The 19,060-nt window shown below is 36.8% G+C and overlaps 1 protein-coding gene across 1 annotated transcript in view; it reads left to right on the top strand.

The window, feature by feature from the left end:
- FAM81A (family with sequence similarity 81 member A) overlaps positions 1-19,060 on the top strand; it is an 82,424-nt gene that overhangs the window by 11,195 nt on the left and 52,169 nt on the right. The window contains exons 2-3 of the mRNA XM_027852084.1: positions 9,594-9,661; positions 10,383-10,656. Coding sequence (XP_027707885.1) covers positions 9,615-9,661; positions 10,383-10,656 — 321 coding nt within the window. The 5' untranslated portion in view covers positions 9,594-9,614. The remainder of the gene's footprint in view (positions 1-9,593; positions 9,662-10,382; positions 10,657-19,060) is intronic.

The raw sequence follows: 19,060 nt of genomic DNA, 5'->3' as shown, positions 1-19,060 counted from the left end.
CTTTTATAAAGTTATGCTTAGTAAAGCAAAACAGTCTCACATTGACCTTAAGGCACAATGATATTCCATTACATTCACATAACATAATTTGTTCAGCCATTCTCTAATTAATGGGTACTTCCTTAGTTTTTAGTACTTTGCTATTGCAAAAAGCTGCTACCATTTTTTTTGGGCGGGGTACATATAGGTCCTTTTTCTCTTTATTTGATCTCTTTGGGATATGGGTGGTGGTATTGCTAGATCAAAGATATACAGCTTTGTGACTTTGAAGGCATAGTTCCAAATTGTTTTCTAGGATGGTAGTATCAATTCATAACTACCAACAATGCGTTAACATGCCTGTTTTTCTGAAGTACCTTTGACATTTGTCATTTTCTTGTTCCTTTTTTGTTATCTTTGCCAATCAGATGAGTGTGAGGTAGAACGCAGAGTGGCTTTAATCTGTATTTCTTTCATTATTAGTGATTTGGAGCAAAAATTTTTCTCACGTAACTCTTGGTAGCTTGGATTTCTTCTTTTGAAAATTGCCAGTTCACATTTTTTGACCACTTATGAGTTGGGGATTGGCTGTTGTCCTTGTAAATCTGAATCACTTATTTCATCTTGGAAATAAAAAAAGTATCCTTTCATAGCAAAAAATGCCATGGACTTTTAGGTTATTGCCCCTGAAGATTGTAAGTGATGTATTATAATTTACAATTATGCCTAAATGGTTAACACCAAATCAGAAAATCAAGCTACATGGAATCTCATTCACTGAGCTTCCTGTGTAACTATATTTTATTGTAACAGGTTATGCTTTTAATCCAATATTTGTAATTTTTCATGTATATCTGTAGGTTGGAAAAGATAAACTTTTTTGATTTTTAAATATGCAAATTATTTTTCAATTTTGAATAAATTTGGCTAAAAGAGTAAGACTTTTTTATGCCAACAGAAAAACTACAGTTGCTTTTAAAACCAATTTCAAATTCAAATTCTGATAAAATTTTGTTTGAGTTTATCTTGTCATCATTTCTTAATTTAAAAAGATACTCAGTTAAAATTATGTTATATAGATTATGGCATATGTTCAGTATATATATATATATATGTATATGTATATGTATTTTTTTTTTTGGCTAGCCAATGTGGTTAAGTGACTTGCCCAGGGTCACACAGCTAGTAAGTGTTATGTTTCTGAGGCCGGATTTGAATTTAGGTCCTCCTGAATCCAGGGCTAGTGCTCTATCCACTGCGCCACCTAGCTGCCCCTCAGTATATTTTTTTAAAGGAAGGGGAGGGAACAAGCATTTATGAAGCACTTCCAGTGTACCAGCCACTGTATTAAGTGCTTTACAAATATTAGGTCATTCAGTTTTTTGATGTTACTTTGCTGACAGTGCCTCATATTTATGATTACATTATGATTAGCCTATTTAAAAAAATTTTTGAAATCCTAGCCTAGAACCGTTGTCTCTCTAGCAGAGAAGGTTTGCAAGAAGGTGGTTCTGGTTAGTCTGATGCTTTGCATCATTCTGAGAGAACACTTTATTGCCATCATGGGGAACAGACTAACTGCTGAATTGCTCAGAGATCATATAAAAATGGACTTCCTGTTCATCCTTTTGACCAGAAATAGACTTTTGAGTCTCGCCTCATAAGCCCCCTGCTCTGGGAGAATTTCATTTTATAATTCCAACAAATGTTAAAGATTCTTAATGGAGGAGGCTAACTGTTCATAGATTGCCCCCACTGTGGCCTATCTAGGAATTGGAACATCTCCTCTGTTTTTTCAACTTATAGCCCTTTAATAGGTCTTATGCAAGGCTAATTGGCCAATATCTACCTAATCCCTGCAGTTACCAGCTACCGGCATGCCTTCGTTTTGGTCCTTATACCATTGATCTACACGTCTAAACTTGTAATTGCAAATATCTGCCAGTATTACCATGGCCCTGCATGCCTTAATGGATTGTTCTCAGGGGTCCCTGTTTTGTTCAGCACAAATATCTTGCTTTATGCTGGGCAGCCTAGTCAAGCAGAGGAACTCCTGTGCTCCAGTATGGAGCCATAGCCTTGACGGAGTCTCCAGATCTACCGTCCAAGATCATCTTGTATGCTACTTTTGGCAAGAATGCCATAGATTACTGGCCCCTTGTTGTGTATCATATCAGATCATCTTCATGATATGAGCCAGCCCTTGTGCTGAAGAAAGATCCAGTAATGAAGAGGACATACAACTGAGGGAAGAGGGAGAATAAGGATAACCAAAACACTTGTTCTTGTGCCATCGTTTATGGTGTCCTATCTTAGACTCAACTCCCTTATTATTCTTCAGCTACAAAGTAATAGAAATATGTGCTTTAATTGTCATTCAGTTGTAGCTGACTCACTAATTTAAATTTAATATCTTAAACTTTTATCTGTTTATTCTTTGTTCTAATAGATTAACATTAGAGTTCCATAAGCACTGTATGATGTGTATTTAATTAAAATTTTTTTTATGGACACAATTTTTTCTTTTTTGCATGTCAAAAATCCCATAAGCTTTCTATAAAAAAGCTAAGCAAGCCATTTATTATTAGTGTATGTCCTTGACAGCAGTGTGATTTTTTGATGTTAATAGAAAGGAAAGTAGTGTGTTTTAACATCAGTTACCTGGAACCAACGTTGGATGGCCTTAATTAAAGTCTTTTAGCTTTATCTTAATTTTTCATGATCACAGTTATTGTGTATATTGTTCTTTTGGTTCTGAATTATTTGCTTTCCGTCAGTTCATATGGCTCTTCCCATGTTTCTTTCACTCTTTTTGTTCCTTATGGCCAGAAACGTTTCTGTATTCATGTAAGCTAGGAACTGAACCTGTGATCTCAGTTGATGCAGGGAATTCCTAGATGAGGGCATACCTCCTACCAATGCAAGATGGTTCCTCCTCAGCAACTAATAGTCTTAGAGAGCTTTCTAGTGACTTGCTCAGGGTCACAAATACAGTGGGTACCAGAGGCAGGACTTGAGTTGTCTTCCTTACTTTAAGTCTGGCACTCTACTATATATTTATTGTTATGCTTCAAGGCCAGCACTATACTGCCTCTGCATTCATATATAAAATCATAATGAGGGCAGGGCAGCCTATGCCTCAGTGCATTGTGCCAACTTGCTAGGGGAGATAGCTTCCTTTTTGCAGAGGTCCAGAGACTACCCTCTCACCTCACAGTGTATCACCTGCCTGGTTTCCCTTGGGGCTGAGGGAAGTCCCAGGGAAAGAATGAAGAATTTCAGTTTAGACAAGGTTGATTGGAGTGGGAAGATGTACTGTCCTATCTTATGTCATGACTGCACCAGCAGTCAGACCATCCTCTGCCCCCTACTCCCTTCTTATTCTCGATACTTCTGTGTCTGCCCCCTCAACTATTTTTGCCCCTGTGGAAAAAATTCAAATTATTCTACTTTTATGATACAGTTTGCTCAACTGTTTCTCAGTCATTGAACACATAATTTGTTTCCAACTTTCAGATATGACAGATAATGGTGCTGTGAATATTTTGGTACATATGGAACCTTTCTATCTTTAATCTCCCTAGGATACATACCCAGTAGTGAACCCACTACTCCAAAGGTGTGAACACCTTAAACACTTTTCAGTAACTTGTAGTTTCTCTTTTTACTAAATAATCCATATAACTACAAAAATAATTTCCCTAAACCATTGGCCTAATTATGTACCACCCCTGCTCAAGAATCATTAATGTCTTCCTATTACCTCTAAGATGAATTACCAACTTCTCACTTGCCATTTAAAGCCCTCTACACCCTGGTACCATCATACATTTCTAGACTTATTTCACATTTTCACAAATTACACGCTATTCTAGACAAACTGGCCTTCTTGTTTCCCAAGGTCCCCAAACATTCTATCTCCTGCCTCGTGCCTTTGCATAGGCTATCCTGCACAAGCTATCCTCTGTCCCTTGAATCTACCTCTTTCTCTTTAGGCTACTTAAAATCTTTGTTTTCCTCCAGTGCTTACCTCAGGCACTACTTCTTGTGGTAATGCTTTTCTGACCATCACCCCCAATTCTTGGTACCCTTTCATTCCTTAGATTATCTTGTGTTTGCATATCTGTGCACATGTTGTATATATATCCCCCTTTTCTGGAATTGTTGGACCAATTTACAACCAGTTTCACCAATAGTGTAACAATGTGTCTGTCTTCCCCAACAATGAATGAACAGTGAATGAACAATTTCATGTCAAATTGTTTATGCTGAAAGTTTTCTACTGGTTTCCTTTTATATTCTATAAGTGCCATAAATTATTGTTAACTTTGATATTGAAGAAGTCTTTAAACATGACATTTTATTTTTATTAATTCTTAAATATAACATATTTACTAAGAAAATGGTGAAATATCTCTATAAGATATGATAGAGAATGATGCCAAAACCATGATTTTCACAAAATATTTTAAAAATCTATAAGCTAACTATGCCTAAAAGGCAATAAAACTGTGCATACTTTCTGACTCAGCTATACAACTACTAGGTCTGTATCCCAAAGGATTAAAAAAAAAAAAAAGGAAAAGGACCCATATGTACAAAAATATTTATAGCAGCTCTTTTTGTGGTGGCAAAGGATTAGAAATTGAGGGGATATCTATCAATTGGGGAACAAGTTATAGTATATGATTGTGATAGAATATTATTGTGCTATAAGAAATGATGAACAGGATGCTTTCAGAAAAACTTGGAAAAATTTATGTGGAACAATGCAAAGTGAAATGAACAGAACCAGGAGAACATTGTATACATTGACTGCAATATTATATAATGATCAGCTGTGAATGACAGTTGTTCTCAGCAATCCAGTGATCCAAGACAATTTGGAAGGATTTATGAAAAATGCTGTCCATCTACAGAGAAAGAACTGATGGAATCTGAGTGCAGATTGAAGTATACTTTTAAAACTTTCTTTATTTTTGTGTTTTCTTTGACAACATGATTCATATGGAAATGTTTTGCATGACTGCACATGTTTAATCTATGTAAAATTGCTAGCCTTCTCAATAAGGGGAGAGGGGAAGGAGATAATTTGGAATTTCAAATTAAAAAATTAATGTTAAAATTATTTTTATATATAATTGGAAAAAATAAAATATTTAAACTAGTAAAAATAAATCTATAGGTTAAGTGAAAACAAGTTAAATATCTATAACTAGAAAACCATTTGGAAGAAATTATCACACTAATTCATTTAGTAAATGAAAACTAAAAGATTTTGATATGGTTCTCTTATTTGTTTGTTGAGGTTATGAAATATTTATTATAACCAAAATGTAATCCAAGTAATTGGTGAGATGGTGTGGTATGATGAAAAGAGTACTTGCTTTGAATTACAAAATCATAGAATCAGAGAGTTTGAGAATTGGAAGGGACCATAGCAACCATCTAGTCTAACCCATACATGAAAAGAATCCCTATTCTAATATACAGCCTTTGTTTGAATACTTCTGAGGACAGGGAAGCCAGCACTTCTTGATGTAGCCCATTTCAATTTTGTACAGCTTTAATTGTTAGAAAGTTTTTCTTGACATCAGGTTTAAACTGGACTCTTGCGGCTTCTATTTATTGCTTCTAATTCTGCCTTTTGGGACCAAATGGAATAATTCTAATCCCTTTCCCCATGATAGCCTTTCATATACTTTTTTTTCTTGATTAAAACAGCTAAATCTTCTGTAGGTTAATCATGCCCATTTCTTTCAACTGATATTTATATGAAATGGATTTAAGGCCCTTCACTATCTTGGTTGTCTTCCTCTAGATCTTCTTTAGCTAACGTCCTTCTTAAACTATGGTATCTCACTTGAGCACAGTATATCTGATGAGCTCTGCTGAGGACAGGGTACAGTGGGATTATTGATATTTTCCCCTTGTACTTGTATAGGTGATTTTTTGTAAAGTATAAGATTTTACATTTATCCCAATTGAATTTCATTTTATTAGAGTCAACTTCATATTTTACTGTTTCAAGAACCTTTTGGTTCCTGATTCTATGATCTAGTGGGTTGGCTATACTTCTCAGTTTTGTGTCATCTACAAATTTGATGAGCGTACTTTTTATGCCTTTATCCATACTGTTGAAGAAAATGTCAACTAGCACAGAGCAAGTACAACTCCCTGGGGGTTGTGTACTAGAGACCTGCCATGTTAACATTGAACCATTAACAGCTATTCTTTTTTTTTTGTTTTTGTTTTTTTGGCTAGGCAATGGGGTTAAGTGACTTGCCCAGGGTCACACAGCTAGTAAGTGTTATGTGTCTGAGACCAGATTTGAACTCAGGTCCTCCTGAATCCAGGGCTGGTGCTCTATCCACTGTGCCACCTAGCTGCCCCAACAGCTATTCTTTGAATGCAACCATCCAACCAGTTCTGAATATGTCTGTTTATATTATCATTTAATCTAAATCCTTCTATCTTGTCATCATTCTCCTCACCTATTACTTGGGGGATTAGAGGTGGGGGATGGACCTGTGATTTCATTGATATAGCAATCCACAATACTGGGCACGTTGTAGTTGCTTAATAAATGTTGATTGATTAAAGATGAGGAAACTCTCTCTACCAGTGCAGTTGGCAACTACTTTTCAACTTACAGTTTTAGATAGTTGTCTAGAGAGTTTAAGAGACTTGTCAAGGGTTACATACTCAGTATGTATTAGGATCAGAGCTGAACCCAGGTCTTCTTGGGCTGCAAGACCAGCTTTCTGCCTACTACACCAAGCTGTCTTTTTTCTTAGTTTAGTAATTCCAACAAAAAAGGATATGAAGTTAGTTTAGCATGTACTGTTACTGATAAAGTCATGCTGGCTTTGTAATCACTGTTTCCCTGTCTAAATGTTCACCAATCATCTCTGTAATGACCCATTCTGGAATTTTTATAGAATTGAAGTCAAGTTCACAGGCCTATTGTTTATAGACTGTTTTCTTTTTCCCCTTTTCTGATCTTGTAGTGGTTTTCCTGTTTTCCATGGTCTTTCTAATATTATTGACAGTGGTCAGCAAACTTAAATGCCAGATATTTCAGTGCCCAACCATGTAGTTCATCTGAATCAGGAATGAATTCATTCCTACAGCTGGTGCCAAGTGGAACCTTTTCCCCTTTCTACTCAATGGGATTGCTTAGAGGGCCTATGCTGAAACGGGGATTGCCTTTCTCCTTCTCTGCGTCATTTCTCACCTCTAATCTTCTCGCTTTTCCCTTACTTGGCCAGATATTGACTTTCCCATTCCGACTCCTGCCCAAAGACACCCAGAATCTCTATTCTGCTGTGACCCATAGGTCCACTCTCCAGTGCCCAGTGATGAGAGGAAGATACCTTGATGCATCTTACAGACTCATGTACTCATGGAGCTTTTAATCCTTCCTGCAACCATCTCCTTAGGACCTGCTAGTATTTCCATCCTTTTTGCAGTATCGTCTCTTACGTATATCATCTTTCCCAATTACACTGTGAGCATTCCCGGAGAAAGAGGACAGTCATCTTTTTTTTTTTTTAATCCCTTGTGCTTAACACTGTACCTGGCACATAGTAAACACTTAATAAATGCTTTTTCATTCATTCTCATTTATTTATCTAGGGCAGCTAGGTGCCCTCTTGCTGCTTTTTTACTTATCTGGGTATTAGTTGCTTGTTAGTCATTTCTGTTCTGTCATTCCTATTGCAAAAGTCATTCTCCTTGGCAGGGGAAGCAGAAACAACATAAGAGTGGAGTAGCTTTGCTTTCTCTTTGTTGTCAGTTATCATAGCCCCATCTGCTCCAAACAGACATCTCATACCTTCTTTGGTGCTCTTCTTTCTCTCAAAATAGCTCAACCCCCCCAAAACAACCAAACCAAACAATTCTTTTCTATCATCCTTGGCTTCCTTCTCCAGCCTCAACTCATTTCCAAACTTTTGCATTCCTGACACTTTTTACAAGACTAGGTCATACTCATCTTGTTATTTGGCCTTGCAACTTCTGTATGATTTTTGCTTAAATCTAAGTTGGTTGGTGTATTCACTGAGTATCCATATCAGTCTTTTCATAAAAATCATATTTTTCTTTCTCACCGGAATTGTTTCCTTTTGTATTTCAGAATTTTGTTCTTGAACATCTCTCCCTCCTGAGACTACACGGGCTTATACCTTTCTTTCCTCTCACCCTTTTGATATCTACTTTCCAAAATCTGTAGTGCATGTCTTACTATGCCTGAATTTCCTCTCCTCTGTCACAAAATCTAAAAGAGTGGTCATTTCCCTCTAGGATTCCCATCATTTTTCACCCTAGAAACTCATTTCTACCTCTTAGTGAAAATCAGATCCAAAATTAAATTATCCCTTTTTCTTTCACCTCTGAAGGATGAAATTCTTCAATGAGGACCTGGATTCGTGTCCTAATTCTGTTCCTTTACTCCCTGTGTAACCTTATGCAGAATACTTCACCTTTTTGACCCTCAGTTTCTTCCTTTGTTAGGTGGGGTTGGACTAATCATAGTTTCCCAAAGTGGGTGATACCACCTCCTGGGAGGTGCTGGAACAGTGGTTGTGGTGGTAGTAGCCTCAGAGGCAATTGGGGAGAATTGAATGAAAATAAGGAGGCGGTGGAAACATAAGGGAAGAAGAGAAGAAAATTTTGAAAAACCATTTGTACATGTTTCATCTGTTATGTAACAATTAAAATTGTAGTGATTACATTATTTTCCAGATAAACACACAAAATGCACGTTATAACGATCAGTGGTGAAGTCCACCAACAAGTCTTAACAAGCAAGTGTTGGCAGGCAAGTGTGCTGCACGTTGTCAGGAAGTCCAGCAGGCAGCAGCAGGAATATGTGCATGTAATGACTTGTTTACGATATGATACTTTATAGTTACAAGATGCAATATTATGTCATCAAAATTTCAATGCAGGAAAAAACCCACAAATTTACAATAAACTATGAAATTTAAGATGTGTCATTAAAAAAATTTTTTTTGAAATGATGCAAATTTGAAAAAAAGAACTGTTAAAGGGGTTAAAAAAAGTAGATTTCCAGAGGGTGCTAAGTAATTTTTTTTTTGAAAAGGGGGCAGTAGGCCAAATAAGTTTGGGAACCTCTGGACTATATGATTTGTGAAGACTTCTAGATCTGAATTCCGTGAGCTATTAATAAAGATATAGCTTTAATATGACTGTTACCAGTAATGGACTCACAGAATCATAATACAATGATAACTGATTATTTAATTTTTAACAAAAACTCACAATTTTCTAAGTTTCATTAGCAGATTCACTGCTTCAGACTTATTGATAATAAAGGAAAACTTTTTGCTCAAGCTTTGTTATGGTAAAAAGCTTTTTGATCAGACTAGTATATGTTAAGAAGCTTTTTGGTTTTGCCTAAGTTTCTTCTTAACTTTTATCTTTTATTGTTTATTTCATATTTAAACCCCAACTTCCTTAAAAATAAAAGAGTGAAAATTTAGGACTGGAGTTTTCTGCATATTTTTATAGTTCCCATTGTTATGGATTTATGAAGTTATTTTGGTGCCACATATAAACTGTTAAATAATTTCGTGCATATTTTTCAACAGATGTGAATTATTGAAAGGAAAATGGCACAACGAAGCACTGTACTTCCTTCTCTTGTCACCGAGGAAAGGTATAATATATGAAAAATATGAATTTCAGGGACTTAATCTTTTTAATACAAATACTGCTTTTCTTCTATAATAATCCTGCATAATTTTATAATATGGGTATTTAACCTATGGTTATTTAACCACAAATAGCTTTGTTGAAGGGCAAGAGAATTATCGTTTACTCTCCTCCAAAGTTCTGCTCTGTAATATATAATATCAGAAGATCGTGAGCTGTTTTCCCTAAGGCTAGAGGGGTAACCTTCATTTTTGTACTTTTAAAAGGATAGAGATAGAAGGATAGAAGAGGCAGTTGCCATAGATTTTTGCTCTTGGAAATTCTGCCTAATTTCTTGACCCACCCAGCCCACCGGGGAAACAGTTGAATCCCCACTGTGAAGGTAAAGTCTATAGATATTGAGGGGTAGGGTAAGATGGAAAATTTTCCTACCTAGTCATAGTAGCTCTGTGTGCCCCAAAGGTTAGAGGATTATGTTTGACTCACAATTATGTTTGACCAGATATTAATATATTGGTTTGCCTCTTGCTCTATTATTCAGGTAGTATGCTAGCTGCTGTATAGTCTTGGGGGAAAAAAATTAGGAGGAAGAACGAAGAAAGCCCTGCCCCATACCCCTTTTGTGCATAATGCTTACATGCTTATTTTTACTTTATGGAATATGTAGAATCATTCATGGTTTTTTCCTATGTTAGCAATACACATGAAATTATTACCTTTTGTAGGCGAGTTAGAACCATGCCACGACATAGCCAGTCTTTGAGTGTGGCTCCATATTCATCTGCAAGCCTAGTGGACCAGTTGGAAGATAGAATTCTGTGCCATGAGAAAACAACTGCAGCACTCGTGGAACATGCTTTTCGTATAAAAGATGACATTGTTAACAGTTTGCAGAAAATGCAAAATAAAGGTGGAGGAGATCGCTTGGCTAGACTGTTCTTAGAAGAGCACATCAGAAATATCACGGCAATAGTGAAACAACTTAATCGTGATATTGAGGTAAGATTTTTTTAAGCCAAGACATTATGCTTGGTTGTTGATGTTGCAGTTATTTATTCTTGAAGGCTACATATCTTTTATTTTTTTTGGTGAGGCAATTGGGGTTAAGTGACTTGCCCAAGATCACACAGCTAGTAAGTGTCAAGTATCTGGTCTGAGACCAGATTTGAACTCAGGTCCTCCTGACTCCAGGGCCGGTGCTCTATCCACTGTGCCATCTAGCTGCCCCTACATGTAATTTTTTACTTCTTTTTCTCCCTTATTTCCTATATCCATTCACTTGCTAAGTCTCTCGTGTCCTCACAATGTGTCTTGTATCCATTGTCTCTTTTCATTCCTATCACCATCATTACCACCTCTGGCCATCATTACATCTTGCCTTGAGTATTTAAGCAACTCCATTGCTTAAAACTCTTTAATGATTCTCTGTTTCATATCAGATAAAGCTCAAACTCCTCTGCCTGACATTTAGAGTCCTTCGCAAACTAGTACCAGCCTTTGAAACCTTATCCTACAGGGGTGGGGAACACATGTGGCCCTCTAGGTCCTCAAGCGTGGCCCTTTGACAGAATCCAAACTTCACAGAACAAATCCCCTTAATAAAAGGATTTGTTCTGTAAAACTTGGACTCAGTCAAAAGGCTGCACCCAAGGACCTAGAGGGCCACATGTAGCCTCGAGGCTGCAGGTTCCCCACCCCTGTCTTACACTATACTCTTTTACATACTCTGTGTTTCAGCCAAATTGGACCACTCACTATTCCATGAGTATATCCTATGTTTTCCTAATACCATGCCTCTACTTCACCTGTGTTCTATGTATGTATTTCCCTATTCCCAATTTCTACCTGTTGAAATCTTATTCATCCTTCAAGACCCTTCTGTAATCCTTTTGGTTGAGAAATGATTTTTCTTTCTGCAGTTGGAAATGATTTTCCTTTTAGAACTTAAAACTGTCATAATGCTTTTGTCATACTCCAGTTTGCGTTTTAGCTCTTTGCATACAAGTCTTTTCTAGTAGGTTGTATGCTGCTTGTGGGAGAGAGCCTTTACTTCAGTGCTTTGCACATAGTGGGCACTTTAAAAATGTCACATTTAAAAATTTGATTATTTAATATCAGTATAATTATTAAACCGTAGAGCTGGAAGAAATTTCAAGAGATTTTATAGATAATACTGAGCCTAAACTATCCCAAATAAATATTTTTCTATCATTTTCCTAATGATTCCCAGGAAAACAATTTTTTTTTTTGGCAGTTGGGGTTAAGTGACTTGCCCAGGGTCACACAGCTAATGAGTGTCAAGTGTTTGGTCTGAGGCTGGATTTGAACTCAGGTCCTCCTAACTTCAGGGCTGGTGCTCTATCCACTGCACCACCTAGCAAAAAGCAGCTTTCACAGCTACTCTTGTATTCATGATTGTATTTGGTAATAAAGTCATATATTTAAATTTGTAAGGGACTTTAGGAGTCATCTTTTCATTTTATGGATGAAGGAATTGAAGCCTAGAGAAGGTAAATGTGTTTTTGAGAGTCACATAGGAAATTGCCAGACTAAGATTTGAAACGCAGATCCTCCAGCTGCAGATCCAGGGCACTTTTCACTGTCCCGTGCCTGTAATATTTGCCACTGTCAGTGATATTCATGGATAATCCAAATTTCCCTTGTATCTCTTAAATCAGCTTCTATTTTTGGTCATGGAGAAAAACCAAATAGTTTTCTCTATAAAAACTTCACATGTATTGAGCCATTTATCACCTTTCCTTTCATCAGATTAAGTAGTGTCACTTTTCTTAATCCTTTATCATAAATATTATTTTCCAGCTTTTGCTCATTTTTAGTACTTTATTTAGACTCTCTTCTAATTTTTCCCAATTTCTCTTAAATAAACACAATAAAACCTGACATTGGCTTTTTATAATCAATAAGTATTCATGAAATAACTACTGTATGCAAGGCACTGATCAAGGCAGTGCAAAGCATGGGACCATTGCTATTCTTAAGAAACAAACTCGTTTGGAAAATATTTGATAACTAAAGATTTATAGGTACCAAATGCTAATATGATGTTAAAATACTCTGTATATAATTGTCAAATATCTGAATAAAAGGTATAAAGAAAATGTTCTTAATTACAAATATCATATACTTAGAATTCTTTCCAGAAGGTCTTTTATTTTCTATTCGACCAGACTTAATTGATAGTGCAAATTAAAATTCTCTGTGCATGTAAGTTATGATATTAATTTATCACAAGTAATACCAGCTTTCATTAATCTTTTGAATTTACTACACTGCAATCAGCAGCTAAGTTAATTGACCTCTAGGTTTTGAAAAGGTCTCCCGTCCTTTGTTTCGTATGTCACTTAAAGAAAAAGACTGCTTGCTGTTTATTTGTGAGACAGAAACAGAAAAATAAACTTGGGAAAATTTCAAGTGATTAAAAAGTGGTTTTTATATTTAGAATTTCCTTTCCTTTTAAGTTTCAGATTTGAGGCTTAAGCCTTTTTGATCCAAAAGGAAGAAGAACCAGGCAGCTGCAGCAACCCCAGTTCACTGCTTACATCCCCTTATAGGGTTGGAGGTACATTTGGGTGCTGATTGTTGTTTGTATCCAAAAGCCAAGAGAGGTAGGAAGCATGAGATATAGTTGGTTGGGGACAAAGGAGTGAGTACTGATAAGCCCTCACTACCCCATCACCAAAACAATGATAAGCAGCTGACTACTCCCTTTTGACTCTGTGAATCACAAGAAAATGTGGCACGTCCTCAAAGTAATGAGAGTACCAGATCATCTTACTTATTTCCTGAGGAACCTGTATGCAGATCAAGAAGCAACAGTTAGAACTGAACATGGAACAACTAATTGGTTTAAGATTGGGAAAGGAGTATGACAAGATTGTACGTTGTTAGCTACATCATGTGAAATGCCAGGCTAGATGAATAAAAAGCTGGAATTAAGGTTGCCAGGAGAAATATCAACAATCTCAGATATGCAGATGATACCACTCTGATGACAGAAAGTGAAGAAGAATTAAGAAGCCTCTTGATGAGGGTGAAAGAGTAGAATGTAAAAACTGCCTCAAAGCTTAATATTAAAAAAAACTAAGATCATGGCAACTGGTCCCATCACTTCCTCTCAACTAGAAGAAGAAATGGAAATGGTATCAGATTTTATATTCTTGGACTCAATTACTTGATGAGTATATATATATATATATCCATATGTATGTATAATCCAAGATTACTTCAGACGGCAACTTCAGCCATGAAATTAAAAGATGTTTGCTCTTTATAAAAACAGTGATGGCAAATCTGGACAGCATACTAAAAAGCAGAGATGTCACCTTGCTGATAAAGGTCCACATAGTCAAAGCTATGGTTTTTCCAGTAATAATGTGTGACTGAGAGTTGGACTATTAGGAAAGCTGAGCTCCACAGAATTGACACTTTTAAATTGTGGTGCTGGAGAAGACTTTTGAAAATCCTTTGGACAGTAGGGAGATCAAATCAGTCAATACTTTAAGAAATTAATTTAGACTACTCATGGGAAGGACAAATACTGAAGCTGAAGCTTAAATACTTTGATGACATAATGAGAAGACAAGACTCTTCGGAAAAGACCCTGATGTTGGGAAAGTTTGAAGGCAAAAGGAGAAGGTGATGGCAGAGGATGAGATGGATAGATAGTGTCATGGAAGCAACAAACATGAGCTTAGATAGACTTCAGGAGATAGTGGAGGATAGAAGGGCCTGGTGCTATGGTCCATGGGATTATGAGGAGTTGTACATGACCGAATGAATGAGCAAGAATAACTCTTTTTATTTAATAATATAATACAAATGATAACCCAAGAAACTTAGTGCTTCCCATTCCCTGAACTCCTGCTACAACAGTCAACATGAAGAAATTAGCCATGTACTACTCTGTGGTACTTTTGGGAGAAATGTCAAATTTGATTAATATATAATTTTGTATATTTTATATACATTGTCTAATAAATGGAATGGGGCCTATGAATATATTTGCCATAAAGGATATTCTTATTCAACAAAATTTGTTGTATTCTCATCAATAATCAGTCATTGGGGCTGTGAAAGCTGCATAGATATTGTGACATAAAACTGGATATCATACTGTAATACCATATATTAAAATAGAATTCTACCTTAAGAGTGAAAGTCTACTATACCAAGTTGGTCTATAAAGTGAGTCTTAATCTCTTCTCTTGACACTCAGGTTTCCACCATATTTTGTTAATTTAAGGGTCAGTCAACCAACATTTATTAAACCCTTGCTATGTTCAAGGTACTGTGCTAAGTGTTGAGGATACAAATACAAGTAGAAGGATGGAGTCCCTGCCCTCCAGGAGCTCACATTTGAATGGGGAAAACAAATAAAATGAAGCCAAAAAGGGAGAGGGAACACAGGTACTTGGTGTTGGGATATGATGAAGGAAGTTTGTAGTACAGCCTGGAGAGGAATGAGACATAGCTGGCCTGGGCTCTTTCCTTAAATGAAGGTTCTGGAAGGAGCCATTTAGTCAGAGGGTGAGGCCATAGGGGCAAGGGTATTTCCAATGTGTGAATTACATGGCTGGAGTGAGGTATGAAGAACTGGGGCATAATGGAGGAAGTCTGGAGTTGGAGAGGAATGAGTGGAAAAAATTATAGCCTCTAACAATTGATCTTGAGACCTAGAGTCATTCTTTCTCTGAATGTGACAGAGGAAAACTTTTTGTAGAATCATTAGTCTTGGGAATTTTCTGAACTCTCTCTCTCTCTCTCTCTCTGTCATGGCTATATATGTTTTGTAGCATTTGTTGGAAGTTTTTGACATTCTGATTTGTGATTTTTTTTTGCCTTGGCCATTCATATATATTTTCATTGTCCCTATTTCAGCTCTACCTCCCATATCTCTTATTAGATAGAAAGGATAGGAGTATGTTCAATTGTCTAGTCTACTTTAAATTTGGAGCTGTCCAGAAAAAGCTTTGTGTAAAAATTTACAGTATACCATATATAGATTCTATCATACAATAATATACTGTACTAACATTAGTGCCACAGTCTGTCACATATGGTTATTCTATGCAATTAGCTAGCTAGATGAGTTTTTCATGACTAAAGAAGGAACACTGGCTAATGTTAAGATTAACCTGAGACATAAGGCAAAGATCCATATCAAAATGAAGAATAAGAGAACAAAAATAGGTATAAGAATGATGTAAATAAATTATTCAAGATTCCTGAAATTGCTTTTCAGTTGTCTCTTCCCCAATTAAATTCAAATGACATAATATAAAATAGAAACTGAGTTGGGGACTATAGTTTCCCATTAAGCATGTTTGGAAATATATGCATAAAGTCTCTGCCAAATCCTTCAAAGCACTGTAGTACAGTGATTTCAGGGCCGGTAGACTAGCAGTATTTCACAGTAGCTTATTTAAAACATTTTAAATTACTGCAGGTGTCTGATGTACTCTTCTCAATTTGGTGGGAAAGTGTTTCATAGCTTAGATATTGGGGCTTGACTACATATATATGTTTTATACATCTATATATACATACATGCTATATATATGTATATAAAAATGGAATCAGATTTTCATACGTAAAAGTTTTCATCTCCATAGTATAGTCCTTTGTACTTGATCAACTAATTCAAGCTAAGCCTACCCACACATGCATGTATACATGCATATACTCATATATAATGTATACATACACATATACTTGTGTGTATCTATATCACTATATCTCTATCTATGAGAAGAGGAAGGGAGAAAGAGAGGACTCCCAGCCAGTGGTGACAAGCATGCCTCGGCTGAGAGTATGCCCACGTAGGTGGTATCGGGTACAGAACGGCTTGAGTTTTGGAAGGGAAAATAACTCAGGTCAGAATGGTTTCTAAAATTGTACTTGTCCTTGTGCAACTGTTGACATTGATTTTCTGTCCAGCCTGTTTTTCTCAGGGATATGTTTTGTACATTCTCCCTATAACAGTTTTGTTCCCATTCTCTTCCTAACCCGCCTAGCAGATCTATCAAAGTGTGCTATCAACAGCAGAGTTTTGGAATAGAAAAATGTCAGTTGCTACAGTTCCTGGATGCTTTAGGTTCATGCCCTCCTGGGCTCTGACACACGTTAGTCCTGATAAAGGTGGCCCAAAGGAAGCTCCAGACGGTGTACAGTCTATTCATGGCTGCAGTGTTTGCTCTCATTCCTCTCTCTTCTTCTATCTTGGCGAACTGGACAGGATGAACTAGAATGATCATGATGTCAGAAATTCACAGCAGGAAGGGGCCTTGGAAATCATCTCTTAACTCTTTTATTTTACAGATGAAGAAGGAGATGCTGAGAAATCAAGTGAGTCATGTGTAGTCATATAACCAGTATATATTTCAGGTAGAATTTGAATCTAGGTTTCCTGATGCCAAGGCCAGTATTGAAACTGAAGGCTCTCTTTCCCACTCTGGAGCCTTAAAGCCCAGTGCAAATCATAATCAGCTAGCTTTCTGCTTTCTCTTTTTTGGACTTCACCTGTGCCTTCTTGGTCTCTGCATAGGCACAGGTGGTTCTTAGGTGAACTCCCCCTAATATTCTCCCTCACCAGAAAAAAGTCATAGAAAAACCAAGCATTCATTAAAAACACACGATTTCTTTAACTCTTCTAGTTTTCATAATGCTCTAATTTTTCTCAGTTCTTCTAAATCATCCTACGATGTGTGACCCTAAGTAAAGAAGAAAGGGATAGCTTTTTTGTGTTCTAGAGTAGAAGCTTTTTCTACTTCCTCCAAGTGTTCCTGTCTCTAGTGGGTTTTTCTTTTATCATTTATAAATTTACTTTTCATTTCTCTAGTGTTTCCTAACCCCCAGTCTTCATTGTGTGACTGCAGTACTTGATCCTTCCCTGGAGGTTGAAGTGGGTGAAATATGGGGGTGGGGAATATGGAGTTCATAAGGGGAACAAACAGGGCAGGATATTGAGAACCTTATTGATAGGACTGAATGTTGGACCACATTTAATAGGAGTAAAAGTAAAATCTTATATTTGGACTAAAAGAAAACCTCCAACTTCACAAGTATGGTAATTGGGGTGAGAGGTGGGAAGGGGGCATTGCTAAACAGCAGTTCATCTGGAAAACATCTAGGCATTTTCATGGACTGCCAATTGTATGAGTCAGCAGTGTGATATAGCAGCTAAAAAAACTAAAGTAATCTTAGGCTACTATAAGAGAGGCGTAGCTTTCTGGAGGGGACAGTCCTGTTGAGCTCTACTCTGATCATACTCAAACTGGAATATGTGTTCAGTTCAGGGAGCCACATTTAGAGAGAACATTTATAAATTGGAGAACATTAAGAGCAGGACAACTAGGATGGCAAAGGGTCTTTAGATCATGCCATATGAGGATCAGTTGAAGAAGCTATGTTTAACTTAGAAAAGAGAAGACTATAGAGGGTATTATGATAGCACTCTTGAAGTGTTTAATAACTCTAGTATTTGTAGTATTTGTGTAAGACTCTAGTCTTATTAACTCTAGTATTTGTATAAGAAAGTACAATGTTCCCTTTACCTGAAATCTCTGGCAGATATCTCTCTATTTCTCTCTCTCTCTCTGTTTTTGTCTCTGTCTCTCTCTCTGTCTTTCTCTCTTTTCTTTCTGTCTCTGTCTCTCTATCTCTGTCTCTGTCTCTCTCTCTCAGTAATCTTGACTCTATAAGTTATTGGTGACTTATCATCCATCTCCTGCCCATAGACTCTGTCCTATCATAGTCTCCTCCCACTCTGTCGGTGATCACATCTACTCCCTCGAGCTCAGTTATCATCCATACAGATGAATCTCCAAACCATATAGTACTCTCCTGTAGTCTAGTCCCATGTCACCAACTGCCTGCTGGAGTTTACTTAGGTGTCTCAGCTACATCTCAAACTCAGTATGTACAAAGTAGTACTCATTTCTTTCATCCTTATACCTGCCTGTTTAATAAATAGCCCTATTTCTGTTGAGATCACCACCATGCTTCTTGTCTTTTAATTTCTAACCTTTGACTCTTCCTTTCCCCCACCTCTTATATCTAAATCAGTTGATATGTCTTGTTGATCCTGTCTCCATACTATATTTTGCACCTGTTCCTCTTTCTCCACTTATATGGACACTACTGTATTCTAGGCTCTTATTGCCTCTCACGTGGACTGTTGTACTAGTTTTCTAATTGGCCATGAGACTGTTTTCAGTTTCACCTGTGTTCAATCCATCTTCCACATAGTTGCCAAGTAATATTTCTAAGACACAGTTCTGCCCATACCAGTGGTCTGTTAAATTTTTTAATGGGTCCCTGTTCTTCCTAGGATAAAAATATAAACTCCCCCAATGTTGAAAGCTCTCCACAAGCAATTTGATAC

Source organism: Vombatus ursinus, unplaced genomic scaffold (genome assembly GCF_900497805.2).
Source record: "Vombatus ursinus unplaced genomic scaffold, bare-nosed wombat genome assembly UNPS02009205.1, whole genome shotgun sequence".
Taxonomy (NCBI): Eukaryota; Metazoa; Chordata; class Mammalia; order Diprotodontia; family Vombatidae; genus Vombatus; species Vombatus ursinus.
This window is presented reverse-complemented; position numbering and strand designations above follow the sequence as displayed.